The following is a 23,340-nucleotide window of genomic DNA, read 5'->3' on the forward strand; positions in this document are numbered from 1 at the left end:
GAGAATCATGTCCCGGCATTGGAGCGGCGTGGCATGATTCACGCCGGTCACGGCGATTTTCTGACCCGGCCCCAGGGTTAGAGAATCTCGCCCATAAAAACTGACTGCAAAAGCTTCTATAGATATGTGAAGAGAAAAAGACTGATGAAGACAAATGTAGGTCCCTTACAGTTCCAGGTGAATTCATAATGGGCAACAAAGAGATGACAGACCAGTTGAACAAATACTATGGATCTGTCTTCACTAAGGAGAACACAGATAACCTTCTGGAAATTTGAGGGGACAGAGGGTCTAGCATGAAGGAGGAACTGAAGGAAATCCTTATTAGTCAGGAATTTGTATTGGGGAAACTAATGGGATTAAAACCAGATAAGTCCCCAGGGCCTGATATTCTGCATCCCAGAGTACTTAAGGAAGTGGTCCTAGAAATAGTGGGTGCATTGGCAAAAATTTCCCAGCATTCTATAGACTCTGGAAGAGTTCCAATGGATTGGAGGGTAGTTAATGTAACCCCACTTTTTTAAAAATGAGGGAGAGAGAAAACGAGGAATTATATTCCAGATAGCCTGACATCAGTGGTGGGGAAAATGCTGGAGTCAATTATTAAGGATGAAATAACTAGGCATTTGGAAAACAGGGACAGGATTGGTCCAAGGCAGCATGTATTTGCTGAAGAGAAATCATGCTTGACAAATCTTCTGGAATTTTTCGAGGATGTGACCATGGAATGAACAAAGGTGAACCAGTGGATGTTATGTATCTGGACTTTCAAAAGGCTTTTCACAAGGTCCCACACAAAAGATTAGTGAGCAAAATTAAAACTTATGGTATTGGGGGTAATGTATTGACGTGGATAGATAACTGGTTGGCAGACAGGAAGCAGAGAGCGGGAATAAACAAGTCCTTTTCAGAGTGACAGGCAGTGGCTAGTCAGGTACCGCAGGGTTCAGTGTTGGAACCCCAACTGTTCACAATATATATTAATGATTTGGACGAAGGAACTGCATGCAATATCTCCAAATTTGCAGATGACACAGTGTGCTGTGTGGAGGATGCAAAGAGGCTGCAGGGTGACTTGGACAGGCTGGTTGAGTGGGCAAATATTTGTCAAATGCAATATAATGTGGGTATCCACTTTGGTGGCAAAGCAGGAAGGCAGATTATTATCTGCATGGTGGCAGTTTAGGAAAAGGGGAAGTGCAATGAGACCTGGGTATCATGGTGGAACAGTTGCTGAAGGTTGGCATGCAGGTACAGCAGGTGATGAGGAAAGCGAATGGCATGCTGGCCTTCATAGCAAGAGGATTTGAGTATAGGAGTAGGGATGTCTTGCTGCAGTTATACAGGGCGTTGGTGAGGACACAACTTGAGTACTGTGTGCAGTTGTGGTCTCCGAGTTTAAGGAAGGACATTCTTGCTATTGTGGGTGACCAGCGAAGGTTCACCAGACTAATTCCCAGGATGGCAGGACTGACATATGAAGAAAGACTGGGCTTGTACTCACTGGAGTTTAAAATAATCGGAGGGGATCTCATAGAAACATATAAAATCCTGATCGGACTGGGCAGGCTAGATATGGGAAGAATGTTCCCGATGTTGGGGTCATCCAGAACTAGGGGGTAACAGCCTAAGGATAAGGGGTAAGCCATTCAGGACTGAGATGTGGAAGAGCTTCTTCTCTCAGAGAATTGTGAACTTGTGGAATTCTCTACTATAGAAAGCTGTTGGGGTCAGTTTGTTGGATATATTCAAGAGGGAGCAGGACATCGTCCTTGCGGTTAAAGGGATCAAGGGATATGGAGAGAAAGTGGGAGTGGGATACTGAATTTGCATGATAAACCATGATCATATTGAATGGTGGTGCAGGCTAGAAGGGCGAATGGCCTTCTCCTGCACCTATTTTCTATGCTTCTACGTTAACATAGGATACTCATGAGTGTCAGGCCAGAGGCAGTGTCAGGATAATTTATCCTCATCACCAGATGTAAAGATACACTTTCACAGACTTCATTAGTGCACACAAAATATTTTTACTATTAAGAATTGTACAGCAGCCTCTTGACTGTAGCTAACTCCCAAAATATCTCTACCAAGAAGCCTCTCTCACCATGGGGTGATTCCCGATTGGTCACACAGGCCATGTGACCCTTACTCTGCTGTGTTGCCCTTAAATGGACAATCACCATATCCCCCCCCCCTTTAACTCCTTTATGCAAGCTTCAATAACTTATTTACTCAGTCCTAAATACTTACAAAACATTATGTACATGAGTTGAACAATTATAAATCTAATCTTTGAGGCCATGTGACCTTTACAGTGCTGTGTTGCCCTTAAAGAGACAATCACCAAAGCACTATTCTGCCCTGATTGCTCCAGGGCAGCCTCACAAACAACCTTCAGTTTGTACATGTGTTTGTAAACACCTTTGATACATTCACTCACCATCAAACATAACAATGGATGTAAATACTGTAGCATCATGACCATATCTGGGTTGTCTGTTGGGGGGCAGTGAGACAGTACTGCGCATTTGATCACAAGCATTCTTTTCACTTCAAGTTTCTGCCCTTCCCTGGAAAGTGCAGCATCTGGTGCAGTTACCAGGCATCCTCTACTAGTTCACCAAGTCCCCAGATCAATAGCCTGGGTTTCTGGATTACTAATTGTAGAAGCCAGGTATTTCTAATACCACTAGTATAGGTAAAAGATAGCTGTTTAAGCATAAATATTAAGCCCCAGTTTTAAATACCCATTTTAAATTCACTTATAACCTCAGGTCATCTCTGAACATACAGAGGCACAAAGAGCCTGACACATGCATAAACTAATTGGAGATAAAGACAACATTTTCACTAAGATACTTTCAAAGACAGTTTGACATTAAGAAATGAGCTGTACCAGTAATCAGATCAAGGGCGAAGCAGGCACCATAGCAACATGAAGGCACCATCGTTCACAATGCAGATAACAGCTAAGTCAGCAGAAGACCAGTTTTTGTTGGTAAAGATTAAGCAGAATATCGCATTCCATAACATGCAGACATGAAACAATTAAAAATTAATGTTGCACATTGAAGATGGACGGTTTGCTGTCAAATCAAATGTGTTTGAGTCTAACCCAAACCAATTCGGATTATATTGGGGTGTGATTAGATGACTTAAGACAGATATGAAAGGGTATAACTGAAAAGTTTGCCCCTGCCATTTTGGGGAGTGTTTTTGAGGTTTTGACGTTTAGTTTTAGATTAGTTTAGTTCTCTCTCTCTCTCTCTCTTTTTCATGTTCTCTCTCTTTTTCATGTTTCATTTCCAGACTTTGACCTTTTAAAAGTTACTTTTGAGCTGTCTGCCTAAGCAAGAAGATAATGTCTTTAATTCTCTGAAAGCTTCAAATTGTCTACGAATTGCCTTTTAAAATGACTTTCAAATTGTAATCAATAGAAGACTAATAAAACAATTCCTATTGGCACCTGAGAAGTTTTAACTGCAAATTTCTACTGAGTCCCAGTAATCGCAAAGTGCTGTTGGTAACCGAATAGTAGGAATATTATAAATTCCTTCAACTTTACACAGTCAAATATTAATAAAACTAACAACTTGGCGTAGTCCAAAAATACTAGAAATCTAACAACTTGTAGTAGTTCGGCAGGATAAGATCCTTCAACTTGGATCTAACAACTTGTCGTAGTTCGGCAGGATAAGATCCTTCAACTTGGATCTAACAACTTGGAGTAGTTGGCAGGATAAGATCCTTCAACGTGGATCTAACAACTTGGCGTAGTCGGCAGGGTAAGATCCTTCAACTTGGATCTAACAACTTGTCGTAGTTCGGCAGGATAAGATCCTTCAACTTGGATCTAACACTAATCCAGTGACATTATCACTATGCCACTGTCTTCCCACCTTCTCATCTTCGAACAAATGATGTGTGAATGTCAAGTAAGCTATGGTGCCTTCCGTGGTTCACTGTTCAGATTCATATATGATGAGCGGACACTTGGATCAGGTAGAAAGAGAATGCTGATGTCAGCCCAGTGGAAATGGAAGGAGAAAACAAATGTGCCTCTATATAGTGCCTTTCACAGTCTCAGGATACCCCAAAGCACTTTCCAGCCATCTAAATGCTTTTGAGGTGTCATCACTATTGTAATATAGGAATCAAGGCAGCTTATCTGTGGTCACATAAATGACCACAGAATCTATTTTAGCAATGTTGATTGTAAGATAGGACATGGGGGACTCTCCTCTTCTTCTTCGAATACTGACCCGGGATCTTTTTCATCTTCAAAAGGGCCGACCTTGGTTTAATGTCTCACACAAGGAAGAGTCAGCACCTGCAGAAGAAAGTCTAGAAGAATGCACTTGCTCTGTCTCCCCTCACTATCTCGGCAGATCTCTCCAATTCGCTTTTGCTAAGTTAATCAACATTTCCCAGCTGATTGAAATGAAATCTCTCCTGAATAGTTCTCTTTAGAACTGGCCATGCCTATAACCAATGTGTCAGTCACCTGACCAACTCACAAAGGCCACCAATCTCAGGAGGCTCTGCAGAAATAAATGAACCTGTCTTGACTAATTCAATCAAACTCAGACCTCCGATATTAAACCAGAGAGAGAGAAAGAAACCTCTATCATGTGTATTCAAAGGGGTATTATCATGCAGAAAACTTGTGAGGTAACCAGATATTTCTGTATATAAATTGAGATGGGGCGGCGGGGTGGTTGTGAAGGTTTTGGGGGAGGGGAGGGAGGACAAGGAATGGCTGAAGAGATTCGCAGTTCACATTCATCAAAAAACAATTGTGGACATGTGAGTCCACAGTAACAACCTTTCCAAAAATTTATCATGGTTGATTTAAATTTCTTCAAAAGATTATTAACAAAAAAGCCTGCCAGTAGATTTGCACAGTGCTCGATAGTTCTGAACTGGCCTTGTCTTGCAGGCTGGAGTTCCATTTATAATCTTTTTTTTCAAATTATTCACTCCCTGTTGCAGATTCCTGCATGCTGTACCTGCAGGTTACTCTCATTGCAGTTCTTGAAACAGCCACTGGGAAGGGCATAGGAGCTCATTGGCTTCCCTTCTGCAAAGTGCTCAGCTTCTAATACTCAATGTTTGTTCCCACAGCTTATATTACTCCCCGTGACTCAGCAGTCGTTGACTGTGTTACTGAGGGTATAACCTTTGTATTCCTGTTCAGCAGCAAAGGAGGCCTGTCTCTCCATTCTAATAGGACTAAATAGCAGCATGCTCTGTGAGTGTAGCTACACCTCACAGACTGCAGAGGTTCAAGAAGGAGGCTCACCACCACCTTCTCAAGGGTAAATAGGGTTGGGCAATAAATGCTGGACATTATTTAATCTGTGACCAGCAAACTCCTTTTCCTCATTGCCAATTCCACACTCATCCCTGGTCAATGCCTCAGGTGTTACCAGATTGTTTGCAAATCCAGCGTCTCATTTAACTCTGATCTGAACTTCTGACTGCGCACTGCCTCCATCACAAAGACCACCTACTTCCACATCTGTACCATCATCCACCTCCAACTTTGCCTCGGATCATTGGCTGCTGAAATCTTCACCATGCTTTTGTCACCGCCAGACTCAATTAATTTAATGCCTCCTGGCCAGCCTCCCATCCTTTACCTTCTAGAAGCTTCAGGTCATCCATCAGCTGCTGTCATACCTATCCCACACCATTCATAGAATCATATAATTCCTACGGTCCATAGAGTCTGCACCGACCCTCTGAAAGAGCACCCTACCTAGGCCCATTCTCCCACCCTACTCCATAACGCAACCTAACCTGTACATCCCTGGACACTAAGGGCCAACTTTATCATGGCCAATCCACCTAACCTGCATATCTTTGGACTGTGAGAGGAAACGGGAGCACCCGGAGAAAACCCACGGAGACGCGGGGAGAAAGTGTATTTGCACACATCCATCATCCCTGTGGTCATTGGCCGACTTTGACGACTGGTCATCCAACACCTCATAGCTTCATACATGTCTTTCAATCTCTTGATTGCGTTGTGCATCCCTGCACCTGTTACAGCCCCACAACCACACAAAAACTGTATAATCCTCTGCCCCTGGGCTCTTGTGTTGTGCTATGCCTTCAACTGTCTCAGCCATATGCCCTGGAATTCCCTCCCTCCATCTCTGTACCTCTCTATCTTTCTCTTTCTTTACGATCCTCTCATAAAAATCACCTCTTTGATCAATCTTTCACCACCTATTCTAATATCTGCTTCTTTGGCTTGGCCTGCATTCTTCCTGGTCATATGTTTGTAATTTATTTTGTACGTATTATGGGCACTATATAAATACAAGAGGTTGTGAGTGTTTAGTTCTCCAATTGTTTAAATAACTGAATGAGCAGAAAGGTGCCAATATTTCAGATGCACTGAACTATTTTGAAATGCAGGCACTATCGCTGAGTACACAAATTGTGAATTGTCCCAGACTTTCTATGTAGGACGATGGCATGTATGTTTTAATGATGGGTGTTTTTAACTGTGATAATGCTCTAGAAGATTCCATTCTCCATACGGTCAACGTCACTTCAGCAAAGAAAAGTGATCCAAAATAGAAAATGGCAATCCCTTGCAGAAAACCGGAACTTTCAAGTTTGTGTGTGAGGGAAAGATTAAAGTAAATAAGATTCCCAGAAACATGTCTCACTCCTGGGCTTCTTTCCTAGGTAGTGTCAGAGGTAGTAAATGAGATATGCAGAGATGTGCTGTGTTGCACTGTTAGTTCATTAAAGCAATGAAATAAACAGGGGTACCTCAGACGCAGGCCTAACTATGGGTTTATCTTAGTTTCAGTGTTCCCTGAGGACTCCACTATCTGATGTCAATTCAATCCCTCCAGACTTGAGAATAGAGAACTCCAATGCTCTACCAAGCTTTATGTTGATGATTTCTCTGTCAGATTTGCCAAATAGCTGTTGACAACATGTTTAAATTGTCTAAGCTGGATGCTCGGGAAATGGCGGTGGAGACACGTGAACAACCTCGGAGAATTTCAGAAGCGATTTTACCCAATTTCGGCCTGATTGAATCATCCATTTCCCATCAGAGTCAGTAGAACCGTAGTCAATCTTCCTGTTAACATCTGTATAGATTTTGACTGGAGGACTGCAGCAGGCATGATTATGCAATGCCATGACAAATGGAAGTGGAGTGAAAGGGTCCAAAGAGAAAATATAGATGGGGAAACGCCAACATTCTTGGGTAATCTAAGAAAGACAGGGTTTGCATATTTAATTGAGGCCAGACATTGAAGAGATTGTGAGTTAGATAGTTGCAGGTACGTTCTATTGAGAGGAACAAAGACGTTAAAGGAAGGGATCTTCTAATGGAGTGAATGCCTTGCAGGCCCAGTCCAACTGTTGGTTTATCCCACAATTCCTGCCTGTTTGTTCAGTTTTTTGAAGAGCAGAGATAATGGGCTGGATTCTCCTCGCCGAAATCGCATTCGGCACGGGGGTGGAGAATGGCCGTTTACCCGGAAATCGGGACCGGCGCCGCTGAAGCGATTCTCCGGGGACTGGAGGATTGCTCAGGAATCGCTTGCGCGCGATCTACCCGGCGCAGGTAGGGGGCCATTGACAGAGGTTCCCCCCCCCCCCCCGATTCTCCGCGCAAAACTGGCCGAGTTCCCAACGGCGTGATTCTAACCACATATCGGTTGTCGGGAACTTTGGGTGGTGGCTGTGGGCTCGCACGATCTCAGGGCTGCCTACATTCTTGATGATGGTCCGCGGTGCGAGTCCGCCATGTCGCACGCCGTGGCCGTGAGCTGCGAGGAGCACTCCTGGGGCCTGCCAGCCCCCTGCAGGTAGGAGGATAGCTCAGGACTTTCTAAAGGAAAGCCCAGAGTGAAACGCCAGTGTTTGTACGCTGGCGTGGGGGTCACAGCACCATTTTTTGAGAATCCAGCCCAATGTTTCCAATCAGAAGTTTTTAGTCATTGTCTTCCTTCTTATTATACAGGAAGGTTGGTATTATTTATTTTTTTAATATAAATTTAGAGTACCCAATTAATTTTGTTTCCAATTAAGGGGCAATTTAGCGTGGCCAATCCACCTAACCTGCACATCTTTTGGGTTGTGGGGGCGAAACCCACGCAAACACGGGGAGAATGTGCAAACTCCACACGGACAGTGACCCAGAGACGGGATCGAACCTGGGACCTTGGCACCGTGAGGCCGCAGTGCTAACCCACTGTGCCACCGTGCTGCCCAACAGGAATGTTGGAATTAATTGATGGTGAAAAACTCTCTTCCCACAGTTTATATTGCACAATCTCATATGTCTCATAGATTTTATACCTGCATGAAAAAGGATGTGGAGTGAAAGGATCTGAACGTTTAGGTGGATTGACCATGTTAAATTGCCCCTTAGTGTTCAAAAGCTAGGTGGGGTTAGTATGGCCCTGGCTGGGGTGCTCTTTTGGAGTGTCGGTGCAGACTCGATGGGCTGAATGGTCTCTTCTGCACTGTAGGGATTCTATGATTTTCACTGTGATTTTCACTTGGGAAATTGAAATTTATAAAATCATAAATAGAAAGCGCAGAGTTCTGATAAAAGGATGCACCCGAAATATCTTCACTTTCTGACTGATCTTCTACACATTAGCAGCACTTTTACCTTTTACTGTTGTGTCCAAATCAGCACTGTAATAAGACATCCAAGTGGCTTGAATAATGGGCAATTTGTCATCTAACGGATAGTGGACTGAAATGAAACGACACGTGGTGCTCTTATCAAGCAGTTTGTGGGATTAAAGTGAGGTAATCAGCTCATCCAATAGTTTAGTGGAACTTGCATCAACAGGCATAAATCTGAGCCATGTTCAGAAAGGTTGCAGATTCTTGGGTGTGGAATTAGCTGACCTCAGTTGGTAATAGGGTGGCTGAGCTATTGGGCTCAGCGACCTGAGGATGGGAATGGGGGTGGAGTTCTTAGGAAATTAGTTGGGGATGGTACTCTTGATCGTAACCTGTGACCAATTCTGGAAAATTAGTGCGTATCTTTGGGTGGGAACCACATCAGTCTCAACTGTGATACTCCTGTGTTCAACTGGCCTTTCAACAATGATTGTTACAAAATATGTTCATATGAATGGGGTCCCAGATGTCTGCTTCCAATTTCAGAACCGTTCTTTAGCATCATAGAACATAGAACACACAGTGCAGAAGGAGGCCATTCGGGCCATCGAATCCACGCCGACCACTGAAGCCCTCACTTCCACCCTGTCCCCGTAACGCAATAACCCTCCTAACCTTTTTGGTCACTAAGGGCAATTTATCATAGCCAATCCACCTAACCTGCACGTTTTTGGACTGTGGGAGGAAACCGGAGCACCTGGAGGAAACCTACGCAGACATGAGGAGAATGTGCAGACTCTGCACAGACTGTGCCCCAGCAGGGAATCGAATCTGGGACCCTGGCACTGTGAAGGCACAATGCTATCCACTTGTGCTACCGTGCTGCCCCTAATTTTATGTCTGCAATTAGTGTCTTGAAGATGGAACTAATAATCTTCCAGTGGGCTGCTATCCTGAAAGATTTGAATTCCTTAAAAGCTGATATGAGGTGTAATTTTATAAATTTCTGCTCCTAGTCTGAACTTTATTATTGTCACACATAGGCTTACATTAACCTGCAATGAAGTTACTGTGAAAATCCCCTAGTCACCACACTCCGCCACCCGTTCGGGTATGCAGAGGGAGAATTCAGAATGTCCAATTCACCTAACCTAATTCACGTCTTTTGGGACTTGTGGGAGGAAACCGGAGCACCCGGAGGAAACCCACGCAGATATGGAGAGAACGTGCAGACTCCGCACAGATAGTGACCCAAGCAGGAATCGAACCTGGGACCCCAGCGCTATGAAGAAACTGTGCTAACCACTGTGCTACAGTGCTGCCCTATTGGATCACTATTCTTCATTGTTGCTCACTCTGAGATAGACACACAACCTCACGCCATGTCTGTCCTATAAAATGTGAAGCTGGTTGACTTCAGAAAGTTACTTCGCTCGAGCGATGATGAGCATTATTTCCACTTATGCATGGATTTGCTTAGCATTCACCCTGGACTAGCAACCCTGAATTGTGAGTTTCATAGAATTTTCATAGAATTTACAGTGCAGAAGGAGGCCATTCGGCCCATCGAGTCAGCACCGGCTCTTGAAAAGAGCACCCTACCCAAGGTCAACACCTCCACCCAATCCCCATAACCCCGTAACCCCACCCAACACTAAGGGCAATTTTGGACACGAAGGGCAATTTTGGACACTAAGGGCAATTTTGGACACTAAGGGCAATTTATCATGGCCAATCCACCTAACCTGCACATCTTTGGACTGTGGGAGGAAACCGGAGCACCCGGAGGAAACCCACGCACACACGGGGAGGATGTGCAGACTCCGCACAGACAGTGACCCAAGCTGGAATCGAACCTGGGACCCTGGAGCTGTGAAGCAATTGTGCTATCCACAATGCTACCGTGCTGCCATTGGAGTTAAAATTTCAAGCTGGCAAATTGTGAGGTTGAGTTCAATAATCTGGTAGTTTGTAGGCTGGCCATGATAATGACAATGAGAGCTGTAAGATTGCTGCTCACTAGTGCTCTTCATTGAGAAACTTGACACATGAAACGTCAATCCCTCACTCTGTGGTTGTCTTTAAATGCCACTAATTAACAAGGAATGGGCAATGCATATTCCTTTGTTGCATCTCAATATCAAAAAACCTTAGACCAGATTAGTGGATTTGATGTCGTCACTTATGAACTCATCATGAGAACAAGTTGCATTTAGAAGATGCCTTTAACATAGAAAAATGGCCCAAGGTGCTTCACAGTTGTGTTATGAAACAAAATTTGACATCCAACCAAATAAGGAAATACCAAGGCATGTGACCCAAAACTGGGTCAAAAGACCAAATTTTAAGAAGAATCTGAAAGGAGGGAAGACAATGGAATGGTTTAGAGAAGGAATTTCCTAGCTTGGAGCTTCCATAGAATCCCTGCTGTACAGAAGTAAGCCATTCGGCCCATCAAGTCTGCACCGAGTTTATAAAAGAGTACTCTACCTAGGCCCACTCCCCCGCCCTACCCCAGTAACCTGGTGCATGGATCATGGCCAATCCACCTAACCTGCACATCTTTGAAGTGTGGGAGGAAACCAGAGCACCCGGAGAAAACCCATGCAGACATGGGGAGAATGTGCAAACTTGACATAGACAGTCACCCAACGCCGGAATTGAACCTTGGGTCCCTAACACTGTGAGGCAGCTGTGCGAACCATCATACCACTGGAGCTGCTGAAGATCATAAAAATAGTTGAAATCCATGAAGATTAGTTCTGATTCATCCCCAGAAGAATCACCAACAATGGCAATTTTCTTTTAAGACAAGTGAAGGAGAAATATAGGAAAGGTCAATGAAAAATGCAGATCCTCTCTTTGAGCCAAAGAAGGCTTGTGACTTAGTGCCTCGGCAAGAAGTGTAAAGATGTGCTAGAGTTCATGGAGTCTCTGAGAAATGCGTATGACTATTACACGATATATGCCAGAGACAGTGTGAGGAAGAGTGAGAGTTTTTAAGCCAAAATTGGATTACACCAACGATTGGCACTGAGCCCTTCCTCTTCCTGATTGTCATGGATGTTCTATCTAAGCATGTGAAACAGGAAGATCCGTGGTCAATGATGTTTGCAGATGACATTGAGCAATGCAGTGGGGTGATGAGAATGTGGATATGATGGAGTATCCAGGGAACTGGAAGAAAGGGATATAAAGTAGACCAAAAAACCTAGTTATGGACTGTCAATTTGTGCCTAGAGAAGAGGATCAGAATTAAGACTTAAGGGTTATGGGTAAAGACTTAGAGAAACTGATGAGTTGACCTGGGGTCAATGGTGGAAGAAGATAAAGAATGGAAATGGAAATTAAGAAACAGATAAGCTCTGGTTAGAATAATTGGAAGGAGTGCAGTGAGTGTTTTGTGACAGAATATTATTGCTGAAACTGAAAGGAAGAATCTATAAGACAGTTGTGAGACTTGCCTTGTTATATGGTGCAGAAACCTGGGCAACAGTAAGGTGGGAGGAATGATGATAGGATACTAAGGAGATGCAGATGCTGAGATGGATTTGTGGAGCAATGGTGAAGGACAAGATCAGGAACCAGCATATCAGAGGATCAGTGAAGACTGTGGACGCATTGAAGAAAGTAGCCGGGGGCCGGTTTAGCTCAGTTGGCTGCACAGCTGGTTCATAATGCAGAGTGAGGCCAACAGCGTGGGTTCAATTCCCCTACCAGCTGAAGTAATTCATGAAGGCCCTACATTCTCATCCTTGCCTTGTGCCTGAGATGTGGCAATCCTCAGGTTAAATTGCTGCCAGTCAGCTCTCTCTCTCAAAGGGGAGAGCAGCCTATGGTCATTTGGAATATAGTTATCCAAAATCAAAATGCTTTATAGGCAGCACGGTGGCGCAGTGGTTAGGACTGCTGCCTCAGGGCGCCGAGGTCCAAGGTTCGATCCCGGCTCTGGGTCACTGTCCGTGTGGAATTTGCACATTCTCCCCGTGTTTGCATGGGTTTCGTCCCCACAATCAAAGATGTGCAGGGTAGTTGGATTGGCCATGCTAAATTACCCCTTAATTGGAAAAAAAAAGAAGAAAGTAGCCGAGAAGAGATTGAAATGATCTGATCATCTGACATGGATAGAGGGAGGGAGAGAGAGGAAAGGTGGTGAAGCAAGTGATGGAGATGGGACAGCCAGCAAGAAGAAGAGGAAGACCTTCACATTGAAGCATGGGATGGTGAGAGACTTAAATTCAATGGGATTTGAAGATAAATGGGTGACTGGCAGGAGGAGATAGAAAAAGGTGATCAACCAGCATTGTGGAGATCCCAGGTAAAATGGGAGAAACCTAAAAAGGAAGAGCCTAGGTCACTAACAGCGCAACAATCGATAAAGGAGCAGTGAAAATTGGGGACTCGCAAGGTGCCAGAATTGGAGGAGTGCAAATTATTTGGAGGATTGTGGGCCTGAAGTCGATTACAAAGAAATGGAGATTGAGGCCATGGAGAGATTTGAAGACAAGGATGAGAACTTAAAAGTTGAGGCATTGCCAGATTGGGAACCCAGGTAGGTCAGCAAACATAAGGATGATGGTTGAATGGGACTTGGTACAATCTGGGATTTGGGCAGCAGAGATTTCGATGGGTTCATGTTTATAGAGGTTGGAAGGTGGGAGGCTGGAATTTTCAAGTCCAGAGATAACAAATGTGTGAATGAGAGTTTCAGCAGCAGATAAGCTGAGGCAAGAAAGGAGTCAATGTTTCAGAGGTGGAGTACGCGGTCAAAGTGATGGACAGGATATGTGGTCTGAAGCTAATTGCGGGGGTAAAATGCAACACCAAGTTTGGAAGCACCCTCTGTGGCTGATATGGCAATGTTCCAGAATATAATAAAATTAATCTTGAAGATCATTTTGTTCTCTGTTCACAGTGGGGTTTTGTGTCGTATTGAAATTTAGTTTCCAAATCTTCCTTCTGCCTGTTCTTTTAGTGATCTCCTTTCCCCACTTGTTACATTTTTATATCTTACTATCGCCATCTTCATCAGAGCAGTAAGATTGTCTTCAAAAACCAGTTGCCCTCTCTCAGCTGCCATCAAATCTATATTAATGTGGACGAGCCCATCACTTTGTCCCTGCCCTTTTAATGGAGCCCTCTATTCTGTCCCATTTGTTCAATCAGCCTAGCGTTGACCAAACTATTTGCCACTGTAATCAGGTGGATTAAAAAGAAAACGTCAATGCTGACTCTCATGGTAAAGTCTCTTCTTTGATACTGATGGACCTGGTGTGTATTTAAACCAAATTTTTTTATTTGACTTTTAGGAGAGGGTTTGATCTACCCTTTCAGTTGAATGTTAAACATCCCATGACATTATTTAAGGAAGAGTAGGGGAGGAGCACTCATTGGTGTCCTGAGCAACATTTATTCCTCACCAGCAATTGAAACAGATGACCTGGTCATTAATTTCAGTGCTGTTGTGGGAGCTTGCTGTGCACAAATTGGCTGCCATATTTACTCTGTGCCCATATTTTTATAGTATTTTATTGTCTGTGAGACTGTTTTAAAAAAGAAGATTGAGGCAGCCTGACATTACGAAAGGTGCTATATAAATTCAAAACCTTTCTTTGGCCTGGGAAAGGTTCCATTAGAGGAACCCTCAAGGTGAAGGTTTGAATTGGTTAGAATCCTCCATGAAAGAGTGAAGTGTTGTGCAGATGAACTTGTCTGAGTTTCTAAATCTCTTTTCCTTCTCCTTTTGTTCTCTCAGTTGATTTTCTTCAGGGTTTACTGACGTTACACTCGTGCTTTCCACACAACACTGGTAAATCTGCCCTAAACTCAATATCCAGCACAGTCAGGGTATAATCAGGTAAACAGGGCATAAAAGAGCGATGTGTCGGTTTGTTTATTGAGTTAATGTCCTTCACAGAAAAGCTAATTGTTAGTTTATTTTCCGGTTAGTGCCTATTTGCTTAGGCTTTAAGGAGATGAGGATGTGTTTGATGTTGGTTGATTTACTCAGCTTCATGTTCAAATAGCGTTTGTGAATTCTATTGTTTGTGCTCGGTGTTTAATCTCCTCCATCCCTTGAGTTTTTGTCTGTTTTAACCAGCTAAGCTCACGCTTCGCAACTGCTAATTCCACTTCATTAAAATTTTAAAGACAAACTGTTGACTTTAATCATATTACATTTCCGTATGTGTAAAATTTACCTTACTATTACTATAGCCCAAGCAGGATAAGCGATGTATATGATAATTAGGATTAGTATTAATTTGCCTGTGCTTACAGTATGAATATCCTCATAACCCATGTGGGCCTAGCATAAGAGGCCCACGTACGTGTTGAAATAACCAATGAGTCCATTGTTGATATGGTTTGGTGTGTATGAGGCAATCTTCCTATGCCTTGCTCCCCAGCCACTGTTATTGCTGTATTTTTACATAACATTTGGCCTTATGCAGTCACCCTGTTTATTTCTCAACTTTCTCTCCTCTCCTTTGGAAGGCACTCATCTGCCTGGGGATACAACGTGGTGAAGATTGGTAATCCTTTGGCTCCTCACAAGTTCTATTTTGTGACTAGGCTATTCAACTGCCGTGGGCATCACTGCTGAACCTAATACTGCTTTCTCTCTTGTTCTGCATCACCCAGAGACTTTCTGGCAAGAGTATCAGAAAGCTTGCAGGGCTAGGTAGTGTTGCAGCACCACAGGCGGACCGTCAGTAAAGTAAAATCGCCATAGTCCCAGATGACCATAGGCTGCTTTCTCCTTTTGAGGGGATTTAACCTGAGGATCACTGCACCTCAGGCGAGGAAGGGGGGGGGGCCTTCATGAATAATCTCAGTCGGTACGGGAATTGAACTCACACTGTTGGCCTCGCTCTGCACGACAAACCAGCTGTCCAGCCAACTGAGCTAACCCCCCTGGAGCCTTAGTACACAGTAGCCGGCTGACTGGAATCTCACCCTTAGTGTCCAGGTTGCCAGATTAAGGAAGTCACCCCTCCTCCCCCTCCCCACATCTTAACATGAAAACCTTAGGGGGTGCCCAAGAATGAGTAAGCACATTCAAGAGATGAGGTGGTTAAAGGAAAATGGAGTAAGCTGCACATACTTTAAGGAACAAAGTTTCCCTGCGTGGAGTTAGCTGTGTGTAGCTGTATTCAATTATTTATGTCTTTCCAACCTTCTTATTGGAACAATAGCAATTAAGTGTCTGTGCCAGGCTGTCATAAACCAATGCAAATGACATCAAATCAATCAATATGATGTTTATATTCTCCACCTCAGTGAAAGACGACTGATTTGGGAGAGGCTCTTTAGTCTTCAGTCAGCTATCTTCAGGTAAATCACATCTGGCAGCTTGTGTTTAAAGCCTCTCTTTCAGTGGTTAAAACTGTACCTTTGACTGCAGCACAGGGCTTCAGCACCTATAATATTACTGTAGCTGCATCATCACCATCAATGACTGCCAGCAATTAAAGATGGCCCACCCCATCACCTTCTCAGGGCAACTTCATAGATTATCATAGAATTTACAGTGCAGAAGGAGGCCATTTGGCCCATCGAGTCTGCACCGGCTGTTGGAAGGAGCACCCTACCCAAGGTCAACACCTCCAACCTATCCCCATAACCCAGTAACCCCACCCAACACTTAGGGCAATTTTGGACACTAAGGGCAATTTATCATCGCCAATCCACCTAACCTGCACATCTTTGGACTGTGGGAGGAAACCGGAGCACCCGGAGGAAACTCACGCACACACACGGGGAGGATGTGCAGACTCCGCACAGACAGTGACCCAAGCCGGAATCGAAACTGGGACCCTGGAGCTGTGAAGCAATTGTGCTATCCACAATGCTACCGTGCAGCCCACTAGGGGATGTACAATACGTGTGACCCTGACACTAGCACCCAGGCCCTTAGAACAAGTTTTAAAAGTTAGTGGATTCCTGAGAGGGTGGTGGACGCATATATGCGACAGTAACTTTCAAAATTAGGGTGGCGCAGTGATTAGCGGCATTGTCCCACAGCTCCAGGACCCGGGTTCAATTCCACCCTTGGGTGACTGTCTGTGTGGAGCTTGCATGTTCTTCCCATTTCTGGGTGGGTGACAAGTGCTCCGGTTTCCTCCCACAGTCCACCAAAGGCGTGCAGGTTAAGTGGATTGGCCATGCTAAATTGTTCCTTCGTATCTAAAGAAGTGCCGGTTAGGTGGGGTTAAGGGGATTGGGTGGGGGAGTGGGCCTGGGTAGGGTGCTCTTTCGGAGGGTCGGTGCAGACTTGATGGGCCGAATGGCCTTCTTCTGCACTGTAGGGATTCTATGATTCTATGAAAAAAGAATTTGATAAACACTTGAAAATAAACTGCAGAGCTATGGGGAAAAGCAGGGGAGTGAGACTGATTGGATATTTCTTACAAAGAGCTATCACAAGCATGATGGGTTGAATGGCCTCCTTCTATGGGATTCTGTGAAATTCAGTTGAAAATGATTCTAAATATCAGCATACATAGTTAGTTCATTCAGAATGGGATGCTCTTTGACCCTTTAGGAGTGCAAATTTCTTTGTGGCTTATTTCATATGATGCCTGTTAAAATAGTTTCAGCCGAAACCTAATGCTGAATATTACACACTGAAGCAGTGCTAAAGGATGAAAACATTTGACACCAGTGAGAGGTCATCAGTCTGAGACATTGGATTGAATTTTACCACCTCCTGTGTTGCAGGAAAGCAGCCCTCACAGCCCCAACAATCCCTGGAGGGGTTTCTGCCCTGACCCCCGATTCCCTGCCCCTGACCACCTTCAGCAATGCATACCTCTCCTGGTGGAGCTGTTGCAGCTACAGAGCTGTCGGTTCTCTGATTGGACAGCGGGCATACAGGTGGTCAATTAGGTGGCCGCCTCTGGGGAAAATCGCCAAAGCATTTCCGCTGCTGGCAAAGTGCGGGTTCGAGACTCGCCCTTAGACTTGATGTCAACGTCCCAAAGTCTATGATAAAATCCAGTTGACTCTCTTTTCCCTCTCTTCCCAGACACTGCCTCACCTGCTCAATGTTTCCAGTTCAATTCCCAGCATTTGCAGTACTTTGGTTTTATACCAATTTGGCAAGTTTAGCCAGGGCGGGTTAGCACTGCTGCCTCACAGCGCCAGGGACACAAGCTCGATTCTGACCTGGAGTGACTGTCTGTGCGGAGTTTGCACTTTCTCCCCATGGTTGCATGGGTTTCCTCCGGGTGCTCCAGTTTCCTGCCACAGTCCAAAGATATAGCACAGTGGGCTAAACAGCTGGCTTGTAATGCAGAATGCCAGCAGCGCGGGTTCAATTCCCGTACCGGCCTCCCCGAACAGGATCCGGAATATGGCGACTAGGGGTTTTTCACAGTAACTTCATTGAAGCTTGCTTGTGACAATAAGCGATTATTATAATATTATTATTATGTGCAGGTTTGGTGGATTGGCCATGCTAAATTGTCACTTAGTACCAACTGTAAGTTGGGTTAAAGGTTTACAGGGACAGCGCAGGGGAGTGGGCCTAGGTAGGGTGCTCTCTCGGAGGGCTGGTGCAGACTCCTTGGGCCGAATGATCTTCTGCACTGTAGGGATTCTAGGATTCTATGAATTCATGAGCCTCACCAAGTCATCAGCCAATGTGTCAGCAAACCAGCAGCAACTGGAGAACTGTTCACGTAATCTTTTGAATCTCTTGGACACTTCACAAAACGTTTAATATCATTTCTCAGTCTGTAGGGAAAGCCTTGCTTTCGAAGTGTTAATCGTGCATCTGTGGGGCCGGGCACCTAGTGGGCAGAGCTTGTATTGCAGCTGGACAGTATAACCCTGGCCCCATGCTGTGATTTTTGATGGGCCAATCTCAGGCTGGGAGCGCAGTCTAACCTCAGCCTTAAACCTGAGAAAAAAAAATCAATGGGCACCATCCACTGTGCCGCTGCTAAGGTGTTATAGTGCCATATCTCAGTGTGATGTCGCAAAACCCATATCACATACAGGGCTGTGTTACCATCACGGAAATAACCCCTTCAAAAGGAGGCCGGTCAGCCCGTTATGTCTGTACTATCTCATTGCAAAGGCAATCCAAAAATTGCCCACTGCCTAGGGCCCTGCATCTCCCTCTGCTTCCAAATACGTATTTCCTTTCTCTTAAAAGATACCCTGGTTTCGGGCAGCACGGTGGCGCAGTGTAAGCACTGCTGCCTCACGGTGCCGAGGTCCCAGGTTCGATCCCGACTCTGGGTCACTGTCTGTGTGGAGTTTGCACATTCTCCCCGTGATTGCGTGGGTTTCGCCTCCACAACACAAAGATGTGACGGCTAGGCGGATTGGCCACGTTAAATTGCCCCTTAATTGGAAAAAATGAATTGGGTACGCTAAATTTATAAAAGAAAAGATGCCCTGTTTTCAGCTGCAGCCAATTCCTGCTGCAAAAACGCCGGCAACTCTGTGTTACAGAGCTGTATTGATTATGATCTCTGAAGCGTTGGCTTAACTGACTATTCTTGATTAGTAAGCCTGGACAGTGAATGCCAGCTGCCTATTAAACAGTGGGCAAAGGACATCAGAAGCGTGTCCTCTCCACCCACCCCCACCCCCAACCCCCCCCGCACCCCCATCGGTAACTACACTGTGCAGCTCCTAGAGATTTCCCCGCCTTTGCTCACCCGTGGAAGCCTTTTGTGAGCTGATTTAACGCAGCGAAGTTTATTTCTAGTATGCAGTCTCAACAAGAAAAAAAAGAGAGAAGTGGTGAATTCTCACAACTCATTCCAGGCACGTCTCCACAGCACACGGAGTGGAATCTAATCACAATTCTCCAAGAGCCAGATTCCGCCGCCACCTTTCTCCAGGTGTAGCACTGGGCACGGGGTAATGAGTCTCATATCTCATTCCAGATACAGTACATGATGTTCAGTGGGCACGGTGTTAATTGAAATATTCATTCAGCGGGATCAGAGGCTCAGCTGCCGGCCCGTTCACCACACACAAAGTGTGCAACCACACAGTGCAGAAGGAGGGCATTCAGCCCATTTGTGCCAATGCTATCTCTCTGAACTAGCAATAGAATTTGTCCCCTACCCTTCCCTGATCCTCTTCCTCCCAACAATCCTGCAAATGTTCCCTTTTTTAGCGTATATATCTCAATATCCTTTTGCAAGTTATTATTGATTCCGCTGGTTTTTCAGACTGTGCGTAAGAGTTTTGTGTGATAGGAACAGTTTGATTAATGAGCTATGTCATTGTCATAGATCAACGAATTGCCTGCATCTCCAGGTTTCATGCCTTTTATTTTTTTACTGCAGTGAATATTATCCTTTGGTTGAACAGAATGTCCTATTGTGTATCAGCCAACTGTATCCCCCCCCCCCCCCCCCACTAGATTGTTTCCTTCATCTCCTGAAGACTCGAACTAGGCTAGCTATCCCCGGAATCCAGCAGTGTTTCATCTTCAAGTGAGAGATCATATCACATAGAAATGTCCTTACATGTAACACTTGTTCCATCTGATCTTCCTGGGCTTGTTTTGATTGTCTGAGAATGTCAGATCATTTTTTTTTGGGGGGGGGGGGGGGAGGGAACAGTTTCCCATGTTGTTCTTTGTCTGATTTTCTCTGATTCAGGGGGTGGTTGGGGTGTGGAATGTGGGGGTGTGGGTGGGGAGGGAGAAACGTGTCCAATTATGATGGTCCAACTGTCCTGCTGTGAACCAGCCAGGCTCGATAGACCCACTCCTGGAAAAAATAAGAAAACAAATACAGTCAGCCAAATCTTGATATTGAAGACACAGCGGATTCTTTTTACCGGCACTGAAAGGGTCAATCGTTTAACTCGGCTTTACAGACTCGGCAATGAGAGTGAGGCAGAGAGCCCCCCAGTGGGAGGGTAAGGAAATGCGAGGATTCAACTGGGATGCCAACCAAGTGGAATAGCCTCCTGACACTCGTTGTTTAGGCCTCCAGGTGAAGGGTGGCCATTTAGTTTAGACAATAATCTGGAACCTGCAACAAAACAGAGATGGGAAGAAGAAATAAAAGAACTTTAATTTTTAAAAAAGTAAATTCTGGTGCCTAACACCAACATTTCTGTTCAGTTAATTACATATTTCTTTGCACTGAATGTTTGCATAAATCTCGGATCTCCGCACCAGGCATTGTATCATATTTTAAGATGGTCCAATATGTTAAATGAAGCAATCAAGAATTCCGATCCTTTCAGTTAAAATAATTCGATGAAAGGATTAACTCCAGATGGAGTCACAGATTAGCTAATTCTTAACACATTCATCTGAGGCTATTGTCAAAAACTGTTTGAATCATGACCCCTGGTGGACAAGTATCAGGACAGCAGTGCTAGCAGTTTGAGGGAAGATGCACATGATGTGCATGGGGAAATGTTCAGGCAAAAAAGTGGCAAAATAAATCAGGAAATTGATAAAGAAAGACGGATTCAGCGAGGAATGCATTAAATGAAGAAGGAAATAAAGGCAAAACGGTGCCTCACTGCAATAAGAGAGAATTTTCCATCACTTAATCTCCCTCTCAACACAATGAGTTACAGATCTTAACCCTGCCACCAAAAGGCGGTATGAGGGAGAATCACAGAATCATAGAATCCCTACAGTGCAAAAGGATGCCATACGGCCCATCGAACATGCAGTGACCCTCTGAAAGAGCACCGTACCTAGGCCCACACCCTCACCCTATCCCCACTTGACCTTTTCGACACAAAGGGGGCGATTTAGCATGGCCAATCCACCTAACCTGCACATCTTTGCACTGTGGATCCACATTTGCTGATGAAAGGAAGGTGCTAAATCCTTAACTGGGGTCACCCAGAGGTAGATATGGAGTGAAGTGTGCCAGCAGCCAGGACCAGAACTTCGACCATTCTACATAATGGTAACACGTGTTAAGGCAGAAGGTTAGAGGGAGAATCTGAAAGGGGAGTTATTAACCTAATGCACAATTTTAGCAAAATCCATGTACAAATATTGATGCTTGTAATTGTGTGCCTCTTCCTTTTAACATGAATGCTGATAATGATGATTTGGAAAGGACTGAGGTCTTAATGCAGTAGGTCGCGCGTTGGATATAAATGTAATGAGGGGGGTTCAGATAGATGTGAGCTGTACAGTAACTTTTCACAGTAACTTCATTTGAAGCCTACGTGTGACAATAAGCGATTTTCATTTCATTTCAGTGAAAGAGATGCAGGTATTACAGAAAAGTAGGAAGGATTCAGCCTAGCTTTTTTCTCCTGCTTTTAAAAAGAGGTGCAAATTTCCTTTAGAACAAAACAGAATAAACTGGGGGGGGGGGGGGGGGGGGGGCGTGCACAATTGTGAGAGTGCCGGGGCTGTCTGGGTCTTTAGAGGACAGTCAGGAATGGATTTTTTTTAAAGCATGCAAATTGGCCCGAAGAAGAATTAAAGTTTTCACCAAAAGGCGAGGGAGCGGATTTCTCCAGTCTGCTGCCTTCCTCCCCATTCACTCATTAGAGCTGGAATCTGCGCCGATATAGAGTGGCTGGGACCTTTATTCTATTCTCCGTCCCCACTCACTTGTGCAGCCTGGATTTCAGAGCCGTGTGCGTGTGAGTCACGCTCCTCTCTTCTCCAGGGAGCCTTATTAATCTCATAATTAAACATTTATTGGTGCAGGCACCTGGTTTCTGCTTCCAGCTCCCCCCAACCACCCCCTCCCATCCTCCCCAGAGACCCTCATCATACACTCACAGGAAGAGAGAGAGAGAGAGAAGTGGAAAAAGCCCATCAGTCTGGCGCTAACCTCAGTCAGCTGAACGCCTGCCCGGAGAACAAGCAAGACTGAAGTTATTTTAGCACGCACTGAAGATATTCCAGACCATCACCATCTCCTCTCCTGAGCTGCCCCCCGCACAGTCTCCCTTCTGAATTTAATTGTGTTGTTTTAAGATATATACACACACAAAAAGAAACTAATGCATAATCATGATGCTGCGTTACCTGCTGAAGACCCTATTGCAGATGAATCTTTTTGCAGATTCAATCTCCGCCGATTCCGTTAACTCCACCGACCCGCTCTTCGCCTTCAACGGCAGCTTGGCCGACCTGAGTGAAAATGTCACAGACACAGGGACTTATGTCAACGGTGAGTCGCCCCGCTGTTTTTAATCTTTTCTTTTTTGGGGGAGAAAAGAAAATGAGTCTGAAACGTCTCTGCAGAAGTAGGCGGTGGGGGGGGGGGGGGGGGCGGTGGGCGGTGTTTGATTTTAACAAAAAAGATTTACAGGAAGCACCCTAAAGAGAGCAGCTCAGTAAACTTTGTAATGATGTGACAATGTTTTATCAGGACTTGCAGTCTGGTTACAAGAGTTCAGGGGCCTGTGAGTTGAGGAGCTTTAAGGTCACCTTTTAAAGAGTTCTGCTGTTTTCGAGTGAACTTGTTTTCAGAGACTGAGTAAATTCAGGGGCAATCTATATCTTTAACTGTGATCTTCTTTTGCCCCAGTAAGGCACCGGTTGACTAAAATCGCGCGGCTTCCCCGCTTTACCATAAGTGGGTGACCTACCGCTCCAATGCCTGGCACCCCACAGCCATAATTGTCAGAATTATTAAACGTTTGTATGCCCATGAAATATTTATTAATTTCATTTTTATTGAAGAGTTTAATTCTCCGGGATAAAAAGGGATCCCAGTTTCTCAGGATTAAGCACAGTAATAAAAAGAACTA

General features: G+C 44.7%; 1 protein-coding gene across 3 annotated transcripts in view; it reads left to right on the plus strand.

The window, feature by feature from the left end:
• The first annotated feature begins 22,384 nt into the window (after positions 1–22,384).
• The window catches only part of robo3 (roundabout, axon guidance receptor, homolog 3 (Drosophila)), a 709,023-nt gene continuing 708,067 nt past the window's right edge, over positions 22,385–23,340 (plus strand). For 2 of the 3 annotated variants that reach the window (XM_072486718.1, XM_072486719.1), the window contains exon 1: positions 22,386–22,757. In XM_072486718.1, the coding sequence (XP_072342819.1) occupies positions 22,598–22,757 (160 nt within the window). In that variant the 5' untranslated portion in view covers positions 22,386–22,597. Of the gene's footprint in view, positions 22,758–23,340 lie in introns of all 3 variants that reach the window. The other variant, XM_072486721.1, reaches the window with a different exon arrangement.

The sequence above is a fragment of the Scyliorhinus torazame genome, chromosome 21, assembly GCF_047496885.1.
Source record: "Scyliorhinus torazame isolate Kashiwa2021f chromosome 21, sScyTor2.1, whole genome shotgun sequence".
Classification (NCBI taxonomy): domain Eukaryota; kingdom Metazoa; phylum Chordata; class Chondrichthyes; order Carcharhiniformes; family Scyliorhinidae; genus Scyliorhinus; species Scyliorhinus torazame.